Below are 18,320 nucleotides of genomic sequence, written 5' to 3' on the forward strand. Positions count from 1 at the left end.
AAGAATCTCTGATGCAATTTGCAAAAAAGCAAATCAGCAAATAGATAATGTCTATATTGTAGTAGTTTTTTTTCAAATGAGGCATGGCAACAATTCTCTATCAATGAGAAAAACACACATTTTGCAATTAGAGATTTGGGGGGCATGCCTTACCATTTTCTAATTTCGCCTTGCTTCGTCCTCAAGAGTGAACTGAAAGGACAAAGCATTAGAGAGCCTACACAGGTGTCCTACCTTAGTTCTTTCTGCTTCTGCCGGATTTCACGGGACTCGGAATGACCACAGTTTAGCAAGTTCTCTGCCAGCTGTTGGCAAGTCATAACTCTTTTCCCAGTCGCTTCCAATTGGTGTCGGAAAGTGTCATACTTAGCACAAAGTTGCTTTTGAAAGGAAAACAACAACAACAACAAAAAGTTGTTGACAATTGTCGTACCTTCTAGGTGTCAGAGTGACAAGTAACAAGCTGACTACAAATGGAGATGGAGAAACTGAAGAGGAGGATATCAATGACTGGATTTTATTTCCAAAGGCAGTGAGGAACTACAGATTGCTAGCAAAATATGAGGTCTGCAATGCAGATACAAGGCAGAAGCATGATTACCGAGGATAGAAACAAACATATATTTTCAATGTACAGTGAATTGCAAATATTAAAACATTACGTTTTTACTTTAGGAATATAAATCTTTATTGAGTATTGTAACTCAATAACGTAATCTGAGTTTAAAATTTAGGACACAACATATTTTGAAATAAAAATAAAGATTTTGAATGGGTATTGATTTCTAAGGTGCTGACTTTATAATAATTTCTATGCCATGTGAAAAGATATGGCTGTAATGTCCCTTCATAAGGAATTTTCTTCACAAATGCTGAAGGTAAACCAGATTTAAATATCTGGCTATAAAAAATAGATGGGAGATTCTCTTTGAGTATCTGAAAGCTTAAGTATTTTAGCATGCGGCTGCTTCATGCAGCTCAGGCCCCATGGTAGCATGATGCAAAAGTTCAGCAATGCTACCTGCCTGACATCACTAGACAATCATTTCTGCCCACCCTTGATCCTTTTCTATTCCTGTTTCCCAGTGATTCATGCTTTCAATGTTACGCTTTTCATCTTCTTCCAAGTTTTCAGGAACAATCTTGGAATCTTTTTACAGTCTGACAGCATACCATTTGGTTGATTTGGGTGACTGGTTACTCAAAAAACTCACCAATACATGCTCATAATCATTTCCATAGTCTTCAGAGCTGGCTGCTTGTTTCTGCTGAGCCATCCAGTCCTGCAGATCTTCGTATTCTCGTAGGAACTCATGCAAAACAAGAGTCTCATCCAGCTTCTTTCCTCTGTTGCAGGGAGGAGATAAGAAAATACAATTAGAATAAGGGAGTTCAAGAGAAGGGTAATTATTATCTTTTTTCTTACTACTCCCCCCACACTCTCCTCATCAAGATTCATTGTCCTTAATAAAAGAGCTGACTTTATTTCTCAGGACTGGAAATAATATTTATAAGATGACAGCTGTCAACCAAGTCAGACTCACTGATTGAAGTTTTCAGAAAAGCGCAATACCTAGCTGAGCTTTCTTCCTCTTTTGTTTCATTTGTTTGTTTTTAAATGACCTTTTCTGTATGAATTTTTTGAGGAGATAAAACCTAAACTGTTCAAATGGGCATTTGTTCTTTCCCAACAACAAGTTAGAAGTATTTAAAAATCCTGGGTAAAATCAAACTGTCTTGTTGTAACTTGCTACTATTTTAATAGGAGAAAGGAAGTGAAATAAAAAGTATACATCTTATTCAAAGACGAAAGACTTCTTATAATAGCAATGGCACTGGCCATAAAGATAAGCATAATATCAATTGCTTTCCTTCTTCTATGTAATAAATAAAGTCATTTTCTAGTAGTTTTCAGTAAGGGAAACTTTCTAAAACAAGGCTTACCCCTCCCTTACCCTTCTAATATCATAGTCCAGATAACAGGAAGAAAAGTCAGAATCTTGGATCTCAAATTGTTTTACAGGAGGATGATGAAGGGTGAAGAGGAAATTTGGTGGCTTTGAATTCCTTCAGCAAAATATAGAGGCTTCATGTAGCAATAATAAAATGTCCATAGGTGCACAGAATTCAAATACAGAAACAAGCAATTTCCTAAATACAATTAAAAATAGGGGACATGGTGGACGTGATAAAAATTGTAGTGAGGTAACTGGAGATGCCTTTGATTGACTTACTCGAGTCAAAGCATAGTCAGCTAGACTTTGGATCAAACATAGCACCCACATGGCAATTTAGACTAGAGTCAGCTAAGATATATATTTTCTAGTTCATACCTTTTTGCTGCTAGTTCCTGTAACTCACGGAGTCTTGAGTGAACTTGTTCCCTTGGTGCATCAACCTCAACATATTGGATAGAACCCATGGCTGGAAGATTTTGGACACTTTCATTTAATTCTTTAATCAGATCTTGGTAAACAGCAATCTCATGCTCCAGTACCTGTTAAAGAACAGAGCAGAATAAGAGCAGATTTTCCAAGACTTTCACTATTTCAACTTTTGCGCCAGTCTATACTGGAATCAATGGAGACATTAAAAGAGGAGAAAAGTTTCTGGAAGCATGTGATATTTCCAGGACTTGATCAGTTTCAGGCTATTTTCTCTCTCTCTTTTTAAAAACAAAAACAAACAAAAAAACCCTGCATATATAATATCAAACAAGTTAGTTAGATGAATTAGAAATTTCTGATACAGTTAATCAGAGATAAGTATTCCTGGAATAATACACAATATTTATCTTTGATTCTAGGAAAAACATAAAACTTTTTCATGCATCTATTGAGACTGAAAAACAGATATCAGATCATAGTTTTGGCCTCAAAAAATAAGATGAGAACATACCTCATTCTACTATTTTGTTGAACTAAATTTTCTTCAACCAGAGTAACGAACTATATCTACCTCTTCTGTCTGTCTAGTCATATGTGGACACATGTTGATTTGAGCTATCTTTTAGATGATTGGACACTTAAGTATCAAGGAAACAGAACATTTTAAAAAAGAAAGGCAGATCAAAAGATTCTGCCAGTCCACAGAATTTGAAGAGAGATTCCTTGACCTCCTCTGCTACTCTCAGATAGATGAACTAGAAAAAAGAATTGGGTGACTTAAGAGCAGGAGAGAAGAAATATTTTTTCTACCTACAAATCTGAAAAATAATCTCAAAGTTGCTGGTCTGTGTAAACAGCATCAAACTCAAGACTGCTGTCATGGGAGTTACAGATTCAATGAGGCCTTAAGCTTTCTTAAGGGGTTAAAAGCACTCCCAGTGATGAACAGAAAACCTCTGATTTTTTCACAACTTTTTATAGTTTCAAAATCTTGCCTCTCAAACATGTTTTTATGCTAGGAATATTTGTAGAAACTATTCAAGACCATTCCAGATGTTAGAGTGCATGGTGTTAGTCACTAAGGTATACTTCTTGCAGCCTGGTATATTACACCCATTACTCTCAGACTCAGAGCACAACATGCAAACAAAGAAGATCCTAGCTTTGTTAAAAAAAATTGCTGATGGACCAAAAATTCAAATATTATGGCAGTCATTCCTTCCTGAAGCAACATAGCAACTCAATTCCTTAATCACAGATGCAAACTCTGAATATCTTTTATTTAATTTTTCAAGAATTACTAAGAAGTTTCTGAAATACCTTATGTTTCTTGAGGAGTTTCAGTGTTCCATCTTCATCCTTACCATAGTCCTTGCTCATCACAAGTGGACGCTTTTCTGCTATCCAAGCCTCCAGGTCTGAAGTATTCATTAGAAACTATCAGTTAAAGAAAAAGCAAAATAATGTCTGTGTCAACTTCCATAATACTCATGTAATTCTTTTGACCTAATACATTTGAAGCAAAGGGTGCATGATAAGGTCTACTGTAATATCACACTGAAAAACTAATAAAGACTATTTAATCCTAAGGACTACTATTACATATGACTGGACTAAGTTGCAGGAATCTTAGAAGAAGCTGGGTGTGTTTCCCAATAAGAAACGAACCCAAGGGAGACTTCATTAGCTTTGCCAAATCCCTGAAAAAAATGCTTTCTAAATGGCATTTAATTTATAGAATCCTTATATAAATTTGAACATACTATGAGGATTTTATACATACTGTTGCTTTTTCAAATCATATGAAGGAGGCCACAGATTTAAGACATCAGTGCAAATTCAAGCACCAAAGCTCTGGTGATAGATTTCTGTGGAATTCAAACCATCTATAAAGATTAGGCTTCATAAAGCCTACAGTATGGACAGCGGTTTATACATGTGGAGGAAACAAGATCCACATGATTAAATTTTCCATAGAACATACTTTAGGTGGACCTATGAGCATTGTGCAAATATTGTTATGTCTAAAAATCTACCTATGTCATCTGAGTGACTGCACTCTAAATGACCCACTAAAGACAATACATTTGGATTATCCAGATACATATTTGCCTGTAATTTTTTTCTAAGGAGGCTAAAATTATGTTCCATTATCTTGTTGAAGTAATAGGGTCAAAAGTCCTAACTTGCTTTAAGTGGAATGGCTTGATCAGTCTCTCAGTATTATTTTGTTGAGTCTGGCTCCATGAGTCTGAGCTGAAGTAAATTCCAAGACTATTAAAGGGAGAGATTTAAGCTGTTTTGTTGTTCACCTAAAATATTTGATCCTCTTGTTTCCCTGAAAAAGCTACTATGGGAGAAATTTGTACCTCCTGGAAACCAACTGAGTGCTGCAGCTGCTTCATCCTTTCTTCACAGGCTTTCTCCAGGCCCTGCCAGGCAGTCACAAGCTCCTGGCATTTGTCATTTATTTTCTGTGCTGATGGGTGCTGACTTTCAATCATTGTCCTTCCTTTATCCAGGACCCGCTGGACTTGCTGTTTGTGGGCATTCACCTCTGCCTGAAATTCCTGTGGATGAGAAAAAAGAAAAATGAGGAAGAAAGGAAGGATATGTAAAGACAAAGAAGTGCAGTAAGTATAGAACTAAGATAGTATGAGAACATGAGAGTCAAAATATTTTACCCAGACCACTGCACAAAGCAAAAACTTAATTTTTCTATTTAATATGAAGTACACTAGCTTTTATCCACTTCTAATTGGAAGAGCTATAATCTTTCTCAGAATAAGAATATTGTAAAACATGGAAAATTTTGCAGCTCCTACAGGAATTCCTTGTTTGCCCTGGAAATCACACTATTCTGCTTACTTGTCTCAGTGTGCTGGAATCATATTTCAATTAGTGTTGCACTACATTTTGCTTGTAACAGTCTCCCTGGAGAAACTATGCACGTGCTGGTCTGCAGGCTGTGGTGATGTGCAGTGTGCCAACAAGCTATCATAGACTTGATGAAAGGAGATACCTTGTGCTTTTGCAACAAACTTTGAGCTACATCCAAGGACTTCCCACAGTTGGTGGAATTGGCAATAGGCAATCGCTCATTAATCCAGTTCAGCTCCATGTCATGGTAATGGTAGAACTCATAAAGATCCACTGCTGCTTCCAGCAGCTTACGCCTCTCGCCAAGAGGTGCTTGCAAAGACTCAAACCTAGGGACCATCCATTAAAACATATATGTTAAACAAAGCTTTATCCCAGTCCTGCCAAGGGAATTAGTCTATGATATCACAATCATGATTACAGAACACTGGATACTTCTGTGCAACTAAAATTCAAAGGTTAGTTTTGGCTGTATATCCAAGAACTCCAGAAGGTTACTGAGGGCAAGTATGGAAGGGATTTGAGCAGGCTATGGGAAATGGGAATAGAGCTTTATGAAGCTGTGATTCTCAGACAAGCCTTGGTCATAATATATCCTGGCACAGGTCATGCCTGCTGCAATAGATAGTGCCACTGCTCAGTTAATAACTCTGATGTAAACCTACATCAAAAGGAGAATACAGTGTTACACTATTCATGCCTCACTTTCCAGCCATTTAAGTAATGCTGCTTGGAAGAAAGAGAATTTCAGTCAACTTTTAATTTAGACTAAGAACAATAAATGCAAGAAGAGGAGAAAAAAAAACAGTTTTTCACTTTTGAAACCAAAGGCTTGTCCTATGATGTTTTAAGGAAGTTAGTTGCTACTGAATATTGATCACTGCACATTTTAGCAAGCAACTGGATGACCTATGGGTAACCAAAGGACCAGAGTAGGAGTGCAGTAGACAAGGAGCAAATTCCAGTAATAGATGTTGAATCTATCGCCCTGCAGCTGTGCAGGTATAGACCAAAGCATGGCTATAGAAGAACTAACAGGATAAATCATTCCTGAATATGGGTCCAAGGTGGAACAAAAAATGTGATATGACATAAGGAGTGGGAATAAAAAGAGTGTGATACCTCACCTTTTTAGGTATTTTTGCGTTTCATCCAGAATTCTCTGGGAGTCAAAGTGATTGGCAGCCATTTTCATTGCATGGGACACAATAGAGTTCATTTTCTCTGCCAGCTCGTGTGTCTCATTTTCCAGCTGTCTGTGCTGCTTGAGTAGATCACGACTGGAGCGCAAATCATGGCCTGTCTCTGCTTCCTGAAGAACCTTCTCAATTTTCTCTATCTTCTTTTTGGCATCCTATGGGGAAAAGGTTACTGCATGCTCCTACTGACCTTGAAACATTTTCTTTCACTCAGCTCCTCCCAGGACAGCTTCCTGGATACAATATTTAAATCCCTACCTTATTTCTTGGTAACACCATGGCCAGGTGCCTTTAAGAGGCATTTCCTGGGAATATTTTACTTTGCTCTCCATTTTGGTGTACTTTTCCTTCTGAGCTACTAAAGTACATAACTACAAATTCATCTCTTTAAGCTTAAGCTATCTTCGGATACAAATAAACCTCCAATGGCTTCAAAGTTTAGCATTTAAATTCAATGCAACAGCAGTTTAATTAAACGTTAATACCTGGAAACAGCTTCAGAGCATATTTTTCCTCTCACAAAGTTTGCCTGAATTACTTTTGAATGTAATGTTGTGCCTCAAACCTCCATACTGACTCAAAGCTGGCATGTTTTTTTTGTACAATCTTGAGCCCTGCAGAATGATTTGATTGGCTTCTTCATCTGGGATAACCAGATGCAGTGCTAAGCTTGAGTTCAGTAGCATTGCATCTTGTTGCTGGCACTTTTATCCTCCTTATAGCTTTAGAGTGAGCTTGGTTAGCCTCACACTGGCTTTTCTCTCCTGAGTTTGTAGAAAGTGATCTTCCTTGTGTCCAAACACCTTAAACATGTTTTTACGTGCAGAGTATTCTGCTCTTTTTTTCAAGGAACATTTTTTTTAATCAACATTTTATCAACAGGTTCCTGTGCTAGCCCTCCCCTCTACACCCCTCCACCTCCTGACCTGCAGCAGTTCCATGAGCTGTTCTTGCTGCCCGGCTTGTCTTAGCTTGTCACCTCGCTCTATCATCTTCCCATACAGTTCCTTCCACTTCTTCTCTAGCTCTGACATCTTCTTTTGGATAGAAGCCGCAGCATAATGGTCATCTTGAATCAGCTGATTTCCTTTCTGGAAAAACACAGCACAGCACATTTCTGTATTAGATAAAGGTCATGAAGTTTAGGACCAAGTGGAACACTTTGTTTCAAAAATGTCTTCACCTTTATCAGTGTTGCAAAGTGCTTCTCATTAGCCATCATTTCCTTCTCAGCGGCCTCATGCCACTTCAGTTTGCGTAAAACATTTGTTGGATCACGATAGGATTCATCAGATGCAATCTTGTATTTCTCTTCCATCCATATCAAAAGCTCAGCAGCATCACGGTTGAACTCCTTACAGAAACAGATAGGATTAAATAGATTTAAATTCTGGTTTGGCATGGATTTTCAGTGCATCCTTGCCACTAGTATGAAGTCCTGATTTTTTTGCAAGAGTTAGGAGAAGTATTATATTCTCATATGAAAGTTGTTCTATACAATCAACACTTTTAATTAAGAAGTTATGATAGTGAATCATTGTTCTTCAGTTGTGAGAATAGTATCTTTCAGTCTCTCTTTTACCACAGTTACTCATCTATTGAATGCTATTGTCAGCAAGGGTTTGCATTTTTGACAGACTACTTAAACCATATGTGGTCCAACCCTCCAGTGTAACTTTGTGTCTCAGCACTTGAAACTAAATTCTTGCCAAAAGTACAACTAATGATACTTATTGTATACAGTCAGCATAAAGTGGTGTGTCCCAATTATGTATGTATGCTTTTGGTAGATGTTTCCATGCAGGGAACCTTATAGACAGAATAATAATTATACTTAATGTCTGTACATTTATTCATAAACATTCTCAGTGAAAAAATGTAGCAAATGGAATCCAAGGGATGTAGACCGAAGTTGCAAAATTTGCATCTACAACAGAAAGATGGGATGAAGTGTCTTGGAAAATCAAATTCCTTATGCAAACTCCTTTGTATATATAGCAAATAACAGTATTAAACTTGGCAAAAATAAAATGAAAAAAAAAAAAATCTTCTCCTGACTGATGCTACTATAACACAGAATTCCAACTATAACACAGAATGATTGATTGACTGCATTAAGCACAAGAGAACAAGCATAGGTAATACTGCAGTAGCAGAAACTGGCTTCATCTCTCTGAAGAAAAACTGTCAGTAGGAATTTGGAAAGTGGGTAAGATGTTATCTATTAATGGTTATGAAGCATTGCTATTTTCAAATAGTACAGAATCATAGAGTATCACAAGTCGGAAGGAATCCATAAGGACCATCGAGTCCAACTCCAAATTTTATTATGAAGTAAGAAAAGAAGCCTGTTTCTGCAAGTTGCTTGGTCTAGAAATATCTTTCCCTAAGATGAATGAGCTTCATTCCATCTGCAAGGGTAATCTAACTTCTGAAGAGTCCCTTCAAATACTAGTATTGTCCCTTCCAGGTTTATGAAATGAACTTTCATTAAAACTTGTGCAAGAAGATCTAAGCTAGTTTTTTCATTATGTTGGCAGCCCATTACAAATTAAGCTAAATGCACTGTAGCTTCTAAAACATTTTTAAAAATAAGTGTTAATATAAAAGTTAGAATGTATAAGGTATTCTCCCTAATTATGTTAATCTAGAGTGAAAGGTTAATTTGTGCCAAATGATTAACACTCAGAAAAATAGTAATGAGCAGAATAAACTTATCCGGTAGACAAAACTTTCTGTTGATATTTTTCATTTGATCTCTCAATTTTTGGCTTTTAATGTTACTACGGTTATAGTTTAGTAAGATATAACCCCTACACATCACCTTCTCCTTGGAAAGTGACATTTTCTGTCTCATAGCCAAAGGGAAAGTGGAAAGTGAGCTGCAGTAAAAATGTTTGAGATGTGTCCCATACAAAGACGAACAGTAAGCTTACTTCATACATGCTTGACTGAATCTGCACATTCTATCATTTTACCTGCAGCTGCAGGGAATCCAATAATCTCTGTTTTCTCTTGGAATTGCTTTCTATCAGCCGTTCCCATCTTTGCCGGAGTGTAGCCATTCTCTCTTTAATACTACCAATAAAAAGAGTAAGTTCAATGTTGTAATGATCATACATGTCCATGATTCTTTTGTATACATTAGCATCATATGATTGCAATTTAGTTCGCACATTTGTTGATGGAAGGAATATACAGCCCTGTCCTATGACCTTGTGTGGCTAATCGAAAACCAGATACTGCTTTCCAGCTACCTTAGATTTTCCTTTTCTATAGCTATGTTCCATTAGTGAATTGCTGTCATGTATGTTTGACTAAAACACCTAGGCCTTTATTCTACCCAAATATTCCACCACGAATAGTTATTTTTTCTGTGATACAAGTGCAGTGAGGCCCTGGAATAGCCCTGTAATGATAGTAGAGCTGGCAAGATACCTGGTTTTAAGAGTAGTTTTATGAATTCATGGAGGAAATTTTCAAGATGTTATCATTTGTAATGACAAATCATGGACCATTTGACCAATTTCAGCTTCCACTACAATATGAAGCTGCTCCTGATGTGTTATTATTTCCTAACAAAGTTTTAAATAACTTTTTAACAGCAAACATATTAGTTCTAATACATGATACTGGTGAGAGAAAATTTTAATTATGCAGGCATTTAATGTATTTACTGATGTATTTATGTTAGAAATGTTTTAATACTACTAGTTTTATTATAAAAGAATGATTATTCTAGCGTTCTGTAAAATGCCTTTTTTAACCTAACTCTAATATTAGACTCACTTGTCCTGAGAGCATAGGATGTTTGTATCTTTCTGAAAAATACCCTTTTCCCTGCCCTTATTCAGCAGATCACCGCCTGGAATCATATAATGTTTTGGGCTGGAAGATCATCTGGTTCCAACTCCCTCCCAGGGACACATCCCACTAGACCAGGTTGCTTAAAGACCCTTCTACCCTGACCTTGAACACCTCCAAGGGTGGAGCATTGATAACTTTTCTAGGCAACCTGTACCAGTGCTTCACCACCTTCATTGTAAAGAATTGCTTCCTGATATGTAATCTAAATCTACCCTCTATTCTACTTTGAATCTGTTGCCCCTTATCCTTAGAGATCAACTGAAACCTGTCTCAGAGAAAAGATTTTAATGTTGATCTGATCGTTTATTAACTCTACATGCTTCCAGTGGAATTACTGTTTTTCCTACCTCCTCCTCTGAACAAAAAGGAGGGAGGGAGGGAGTCTGGACTTACATGTGTGATGCAAAGTGCCCACTTTCTATTAGGTCTCCCCCATTTTCATTAAATGCTTCAATTCGTCTCTTTAGCACCATTAGCAGTTGTTCAAATTCCTGATGTTGTTTCTGCAGGCTTCGAACAGCATCTACATGATCCTGCATTTAAGAAAGAAACTTTGATCAAGTTTTTTATTGGCTGTATGCTTTTCCTGTAGCAGTGAAAAAATTACCTGTCCTTACTTTCCCTCTTCTCTTTCAGGGATAGACATTTAGCAATAAGATTGTGTATAATACACTGTGTGTATATACAGCCTATAAATAAGCAATAGATATGCTTAGGCTTGTGATATATCTGTTTAACCTGTCATATGTTTGTTCCTACATTAAGGTTCCATTTCCACTTTTTAAGAAAATCTGTATTCTGCATCTGGGCTAGTATACCCTTAATTAAGCACATCTTTATTCCACTTAGTTAGTCCTAAAATAACAAACTTCTTCAACTGAAAATATAAAAGGTATCTTCGTCCTTCAGTGATCTCATAAATATTGTCTTCATTTATTGTTGTTTTTTTTTCCCTTCATTGCTTTAACATTTTAAAAATACTCAATGAAAAAAAAAAAAAAAAAGAATTTATTTAAACTCAGGTTTCTATTTCAATGAAAAAATATTAATTATGTTTAAGCCTCAAAACCTTATTTATTTATTTATTTTGCATTAGACACCCAGATTGTGAATCAGTTGTATCTAAATCATCTGTCATGCAAACACAGCAACAAATCACAGCTCTAGTTGCTTTTTAAAATGCTTTTGAGACTAGCCTAATTTTCATTATGATGAGTAAGGACATAAGAACACAAATAAAAAACTGACAATCTAGTTTCAAAGTATGAAAATGCCGTGACCATAAGAATGAGGAAGCTGATCTAATTAAGAAAAATGTGTGACTCCCTGCATGTGAAGTAGAAAGAAACAAGATCAGCTGCTGTACGTACCCCAAGGTCATCACCCCGGAGAAAAGCCTCATGGCTAGAAAGGGCAGCATTGATACGGTCTCCCTCCCTGTTGAACTTCTGTAATTCCAAGCCATCCTGCAGCTTTTTCCATCGCTGTTCCCATATATTTTCCAGCTCTTTGTTCTCCTGGGCAAGCCTCTCCACAGACAGGTGAACATCTCTGGTCCTACTGTTACTGGGTTGTTTTTGAATTACTTTACGCCCAAGTTCCTCTAGCTGCACAAATCTTCCCAGAGAATGAAAATCAAGACCTTAGTTCATGTGAATATATTAATTCTCTTATATAGCGCACAGCAGTAAACGCTAAGCTGTCCCCCCCTCCCTCTTGCTCTTTCCTTGCTAGCCATTGTTGTACACTACACAGTGCATGTAGTTGTTTGCTCAGAGATACTGGCTGGAGGTGGTAGGTAAGATTTCTGTATAAGTCGCCATGTAAGTAGACTTCCCCATTAAATGAGCAAGAAGGGCCAACACTATGTCTAGAACTTTATAATGCTGCAGAACAATAGGATTGAAAACCATGGCATCTGGAAACATGAAGCATAAGAAGGGAAGAACTGAGGGAAGTGAAAGTGCAGGTGGCATTATTCAAATGTCAAGAGAGCTTGTGAAACTTTACTCTAACAGACATCTCTTCATCCTTGACATCAGTGCAAGGATGCAACAGCTAACTGGATTTTGCGTTCAGCAGTTTTCTTTCAAAATTTCACAAGCATTTAAATAAACAGCATAACGTTCATGCATAATTTATATACACAATAGATGTTTCATCTTCATGGTGTTGCTAAAATATCACCCCATTCTGCTCAGTCAGCCTACCTTTCCTTCTGAGACCTTATTTCTTTCAGAAGATCCTGATGTTCCCTCAGCAGTTGCTCTGCAGAAGCCACGTCCACACCCATTTCTTCACTTCTCATCTTCTCCCTGATGCCTTCTGCCCACAGCAGGAGCCTGCGGCTGTCTTGCAGGAAGGACTGTTGATTTTGGGCCTGCTGCAGAAGGTCACGCTTCCTTTGGGTCTCCAACTTGAGGTTTACCAGAAGCCTCTCCATGTACTCCACCTGCTCCGTGATGGCCTTGCTCTCTGCAGGGTTAGTGTCCTTAATACTACAGCAAGAAGTAGAATACAAAAAATTGGAAGAACAGCTTCAGAAATTTGAAGCTTGAACCAATGCCCTTTAAAAGTAATAAATTTGGATATTTACACTTTTGTTAAAAAGAAAGTCAGCTAAGGCACCGAATACTCCAAACTGGCAAAAAACATCTGTGTGAAAACATCGTACCACAGAAAATACACTTTAGAGACTCTTTAAAGACTGATAACATTCTTGTGGTTCAATTGTATCTATACATTGTGAAAGTATAGAAGACTCAAAGAAGTAAAAAGCTTCACAATTTCAAATTCAAACTGTAGTGCACAATTGCCAGCTATTCTTCCTTCATCTTTGTTTCCCCTGATGATCCTCTTTCAGTTCCTCAATTATACCTATTTCAAAATGTGCGAGTAACTCCCATTAGTACAGATGACTTGATAAAGTCACAGTCTTGCTGTATTTACAGATTCTTTCCACAACAGCAAAGCCTGGAAACAGCCACTTCACCAGCCATACTCAAGAGAGAGGACCTCAAACCAATGGGCAAGTTGGTTCCCCATGCAGCTAAAAAGATACTTCAAGGGAAATTTCAAAGACTGCTCATTCTCTTTACAATGTCATCTTAGACAATTAGTATAGAATGTGAAAACAAAGAGCAGGTTCCTTACGATTTTGCAACACTCCTCAAGTATTCAATTTTCCTCTCGATCACTAGGACTTCTCTTTCAACTGCAGATAGTTTGCGCTTGTCTGACTCCAGCCCAGCAGGTAAGTTCCCTGGTTCCAGATCTCTGAGCTGGCCCATCTTGTCTTGCAGTAGCACTTCTATGCTCTGACAGTCCTCAAGAAATGTCCTCACATCAGCCACTCCAATCAGTTCTGAGCCCTTCTCCTCCTTCAGAGATTCCATATGTTCCCACCTTGGAGGGAGAGAGAACACAATTACTTGCACGTTGCCTCAGTCACTACCCCAGAACTTGCCTTCACCTAAAAAATAGATTCAGTTTATAGCCTTTGTTATACAGAGTTTTAGCAAGTGTGACATTTGTTTCTGGTTTTGATTCAGAAAGCATGGAGGGAAGCATATGAAATACATTCTCTTTCTATTGAGTAAAATTTTGTGTAAAGGATTTAATCAAGATTTCAGTGGACTGAGGAGAAAGCCAGTACTTCAACCTCACAGTTCATCTCAGTGACATCTCAAACAAGTGAATCTAGCTCAGGTGATCAAAAACCCTAAACACAATGTAAATAAACAACACTGGTCAAACTGAGACCCAGTAGTGCCTCACAGTTCCAGCTGGGTAGCTTACAGGAACATGTATACAACAGGTACCAAGCTACTTGGTGAAGTCAAATAGGATTTTGTGTTCCTTTCAGTAATAGTGAAGGGCATCCTCACCCTAAGCAATATCTCACTGCAAGGGCATTGCAAAGTCCTGGAAGCAAGATATCAGGCTCAAGGCAACTAGTGCAGCCCAGGGCTACCCCATTCCTGCTAATGACAGTAGGGACTGTTGGGACTCATGTCTAATGCTAGTTACCATCCCAGGTCTTTCCTGTTCAATTCTCTATGGGATTAGTCTTGTCTGCCAAGGCCTCTCACCGTAGCTCCCAGTTCCCCATTCCATACAGGACAGCAAGCTGTTTCTGCACCATGGCAGTCAACTCAGGCTGTCTGAACCATGACCTGTCCCCCTCCAACATCTCTATAGAAACCCCGGGCTTTGGGAGTTGCCAGGTCTGACCTCAGCCCTTGGGAGCTTCTCTTATGAGAGACTGTGCTAGGGTTTGGCCAAAAGTGCAGTCCTGCTGCATCACAGTCCTGCCTCAGCCCAGCCATGGTCCCTGCTGAATGAGTCCTGGACCCCTGCTGACCCCAGGGAGCAGCCCCTGCCACTCTGTACCATTCTGTGTCTGGTGGTGACTGCTGCAACTCGAAAGAGCAAACTTCAAGTACATTTAAAATCCTCCCCTCATCCAAATTCTGGGATTTAATAATTTATCAGGCTTAAATTCTCTCAGTGTAGTTTAGATCAGGCATGCAAAGGTCAACTCTCCAATGGCCATCACAAAAAATATTCTCTATTTTACCAGTAGTGCCTTTACCTGGCATTGATTTCTTCCAGCCAAATCTGGATCTCAGTGTATTTGCCAGGACTCTTCTTTCCAAATTTAGTAGCTAAGCTTTCAATTTCTCCCAGCTGGCCTTTCCCTGCAGCCAGTTCTGTTAAAAAACTCTAAAATAGAAAAGATACAAGAATGCAGAACTTGAGATTTTTCCAGTTCTATGGATGCTGTTCTTGATATTTTCCATATACATTCGTTTTCCACTTTGTCAGGTGACTTGTGCACCTTGCTGTTCATCTTCTTGCCCACTGACACAATACAGACCTGCACCTGCAGGCCCCTATAATCCAGATCTCTCCTGGTATACAAACTATGTCTATGCATATGCCCCATTCCATAGGGATGCAAGTGCACTATAGGATTATTTTCTTCACGTGCCAGTTTTCTTTAAGTGCCATAACATAAACCAAAAAAAAGAATCCTTTTATACCACAATATTTGTACCATAATATCACATCCACAGAAGTTAAATGGACATCAGCTTCAGTAAGGTTGGCATAGTTTATACCAAAGAAGTATCTGACTTACGCACAGCACCGTACATTGCAATGAATGAAAAACATTCAAAACTTAGTTTCTCAGCTTTTTCTATTCTCCCCAGGTCAGTGTGATTTAAAAATGCGTCATTCAGTAGGGAAAGAGGATACCTGATATTTTTGTTGCATGACTTCCACGTTGTCTGCTTGAGGCTGAAGAGTACGAAAAATGTTCTCCTTTTCTCTCATCCATGACTGAAATGCTTCACAGGAGCTACAGAAACGGTAATATCCAATCATCTCCTCCAAAGCCTTTTTTCTGTCCTGTAAAACAGATGAAGAATTTTGGTGCTGTAATAACTACCTTGCTTTTTGAGGGGAAAACATCCTTTCATTTAAATTAACTAAAATACACAGATGGTAACTTGGTAATTTTGCCAGGTATACTGCTGACAGAGAACAGAATATGTTACACCTTGAGCTTAAAATATTTCTCCCCCCAGAGCAACAGTGATTTAAAAGCATCAGAGAAGCACAAAACATTAATGGAGGTATTGTACCTCAGCCATGCTCTGTAGGTTTTCATAAAGTGAGTCTATTTCATCTTGGGTCTTCCAAATGTTCTCTGGAACAAAATGAACATCTAAACCGGAGCTTCCAGGAAGAGCAGATTCAGATGTAGTCCAGGTTCGACTGAAGGGTAGCTTAGTTGTCTTTTGATTTAAGTTACTTGGGGCTTCTGTCTTCACCATCTGTTGTGCAAAATTTAACAGAATCAGGGGATTAATATTTCTAATTTGGATAAAAATTTCACATATACTGAAAATTTGGACTTACCAGTTCAAATCACTACATTCTGACCTTCTAACAAAATATTTCCAGGATTTTTTTGATTCTATTTCCTTTTGAACTTATATGGAAATAGTTAACAAACTGAAAAACATTTCATTTATGTTGAATGAAGTGGTTTTATTTAGCTCAGTTTAAAATACTTTGATTCACCAAAAGTTCTCATTTTGTGCCAACATCAATGTCCAGTTTTCTTAACTTCTAAAACTGCTAACAAACCATAGAATATGCAACTGAATGCAGATTTTTTAATATCATTTCTGAAGTCAGTTGAAATGAATACTGTTATGAGAATCAAGAGTGACAAAAATTTATGAAGATCAGCAGAAGAAAATAATACATGTAAGCATATTTCTAGCATTTCACAGAACCCTGAGATAGGCTAAAAATGTCCATTGCACTGTGCTATCTAAAAATTTGATTCCATCCTAATTCAGTATTCTTCCTGAATAGTCGTAATTGAAAAAAAAAGCTCTTCTTCAGACAACTTGGAATATTGTGTTTGGGTAAAATAAAAATATATCATTCAAAAACATTTCATTTTCATATAATTTCCATAGTATAATCTACAAAACTATGACAGAAGATATAATTTTAAAACATAGCCTACTCTATTCTGAAGTGCTCGGATTCAAACTTAGCAAAAGATTTTGTTCACTTTGCTTACAAATTAAAATTCTATCGAAACTGGTGCCCTACTGAAAAGAAGTTTAGATAACATTAGAACATTGTTTTGGATTGGAAATATTGGAAAATATTCCATGTGAAATTTCTAGCCAGCTTCAATAGTTACAGAACAAAGGAACAAAGACTGACAATCCCTAACCTACTTACTGCAGCTGGAGCTTGCTCTGCTGCAATGGCAGCCTGCTCTTTCAGGCGCCTCATCTCTGTGGAGTAGGCTGCAATCTCCTTTTCCAGGCGCAAATGACGATGCAACAGTGCTTCAGCACTTGATTCATCTTTTCCATAGTCCTTGCTGGCCAGAAGGGGTTGCCTTTCTTGCAACCATGAGTTTGCTTCGTCAGTGTCAGCAAAGTACTGAAGGGAACAGAGGAGAAGAAAATGCTGGGTCTCATCCTGAAAATATCACACACAACTTCTTTTTTTTTTTTTTAATAACAATAAACAGGGCAGAAATGTCATTAGGTCTGTAGATATAAGGTTACTTCCAGGTGTTGCGACAGCTATAAATAAAGTGGCTATACAGCTATGAATCACTGATGTATTTCATAATCATATCAAGAACAGATAATTCATATTATAACACTGAAGAAATAGATTCAAGTCTTGCCTTGCCATTACCCTTCAAAGAACACCTATAAAAAGGTTTCTGCTGATTAAAAGCAGTGGATATAAAGAATAACTAGCATTAATGAACTCAGAATCTACAGCAAAATCTTTTTTCCCCTATAAATTGCCTTGTTATAGTAGTAGACAATCAAACAAAAAAAACCCCACATTTTGAGATAAAAAATAAAGGCACAACAGAAAAAAGAAAAAAAACAGTAGTGAAGAGAAAAGAAAGAAGTAGATCACCATAATGATGGTAAACTTATAGGTGGAGAAGAGAATTTAGACTTCGTCAAGAACAAAGCTATTAAGTTTTGCTCAAGGAGCTCATGGGGAAACAGACTGAGGATAGATGTAAGAAAGGGACAGTAGTAATAATACTTGAGCCACTGCAATGTGATTTTTGAATGCTGATGTTATAAGAACTCCGTATCTGCAGATATGTTAGTATTTGTTTATGTAAAAGATCTGCGGAGATCAGAATAGAACAGTCAGATATTTCCCAGATTTTGAAAAAGTCTGCAGTAGATCCAAGTCTTCTGGTGTGTTTGTTTTGTTGTTGGAATTCTCTGTATGTGAGATTAGTGATGTTTTGTTGTTGTTGTTAGAAAAATGTCACACAGCTGCCCAGATCCCACCTTCAAGATTTACTGTGCATCAGCAAGGTCAGGTGAAATATTTCCATAAGAGTTTTTAATGGAGAGCAACCCCAGCCACAGTTCTCTGCTAGGCACAAACCACTCAAATCTCCTGT

The 18,320-nt window shown here is 37.7% G+C and overlaps 1 protein-coding gene across 1 annotated transcript in view; it reads right to left on the reverse strand.

Annotated features, from left to right (window-relative positions):
• The window catches only part of SPTBN5 (spectrin beta, non-erythrocytic 5), a 92,352-nt gene that overhangs the window by 59,488 nt on the left and 14,544 nt on the right, over nucleotides 1-18,320 (reverse strand). The window contains exons 11-28 of the mRNA XM_090141997.1: nucleotides 17,108-17,314; nucleotides 15,985-16,176; nucleotides 15,596-15,748; nucleotides 14,928-15,058; nucleotides 13,487-13,738; nucleotides 12,544-12,831; nucleotides 11,704-11,950; nucleotides 10,727-10,866; nucleotides 9,445-9,544; nucleotides 7,650-7,820; nucleotides 7,393-7,557; nucleotides 6,395-6,621; nucleotides 5,410-5,596; nucleotides 4,757-4,957; nucleotides 3,708-3,824; nucleotides 2,334-2,497; nucleotides 1,215-1,347; nucleotides 235-380 (exon numbers count right to left, since the gene is read on the reverse strand). Of these exons, the coding sequence (XP_089998123.1) occupies nucleotides 235-380; nucleotides 1,215-1,347; nucleotides 2,334-2,497; nucleotides 3,708-3,824; nucleotides 4,757-4,957; nucleotides 5,410-5,596; nucleotides 6,395-6,621; nucleotides 7,393-7,557; nucleotides 7,650-7,820; nucleotides 9,445-9,544; nucleotides 10,727-10,866; nucleotides 11,704-11,950; nucleotides 12,544-12,831; nucleotides 13,487-13,738; nucleotides 14,928-15,058; nucleotides 15,596-15,748; nucleotides 15,985-16,176; nucleotides 17,108-17,314 (3,221 nt within the window). The remainder of the gene's footprint in view (nucleotides 1-234; nucleotides 381-1,214; nucleotides 1,348-2,333; nucleotides 2,498-3,707; nucleotides 3,825-4,756; nucleotides 4,958-5,409; nucleotides 5,597-6,394; nucleotides 6,622-7,392; nucleotides 7,558-7,649; nucleotides 7,821-9,444; nucleotides 9,545-10,726; nucleotides 10,867-11,703; nucleotides 11,951-12,543; nucleotides 12,832-13,486; nucleotides 13,739-14,927; nucleotides 15,059-15,595; nucleotides 15,749-15,984; nucleotides 16,177-17,107; nucleotides 17,315-18,320) is intronic.

This window comes from Phasianus colchicus, chromosome 5 (genome assembly GCF_987193195.1).
Source record: "Phasianus colchicus chromosome 5, bPhaCol1.hap1.1, whole genome shotgun sequence".
Classification (NCBI taxonomy): Eukaryota; Metazoa; Chordata; class Aves; order Galliformes; family Phasianidae; genus Phasianus; species Phasianus colchicus.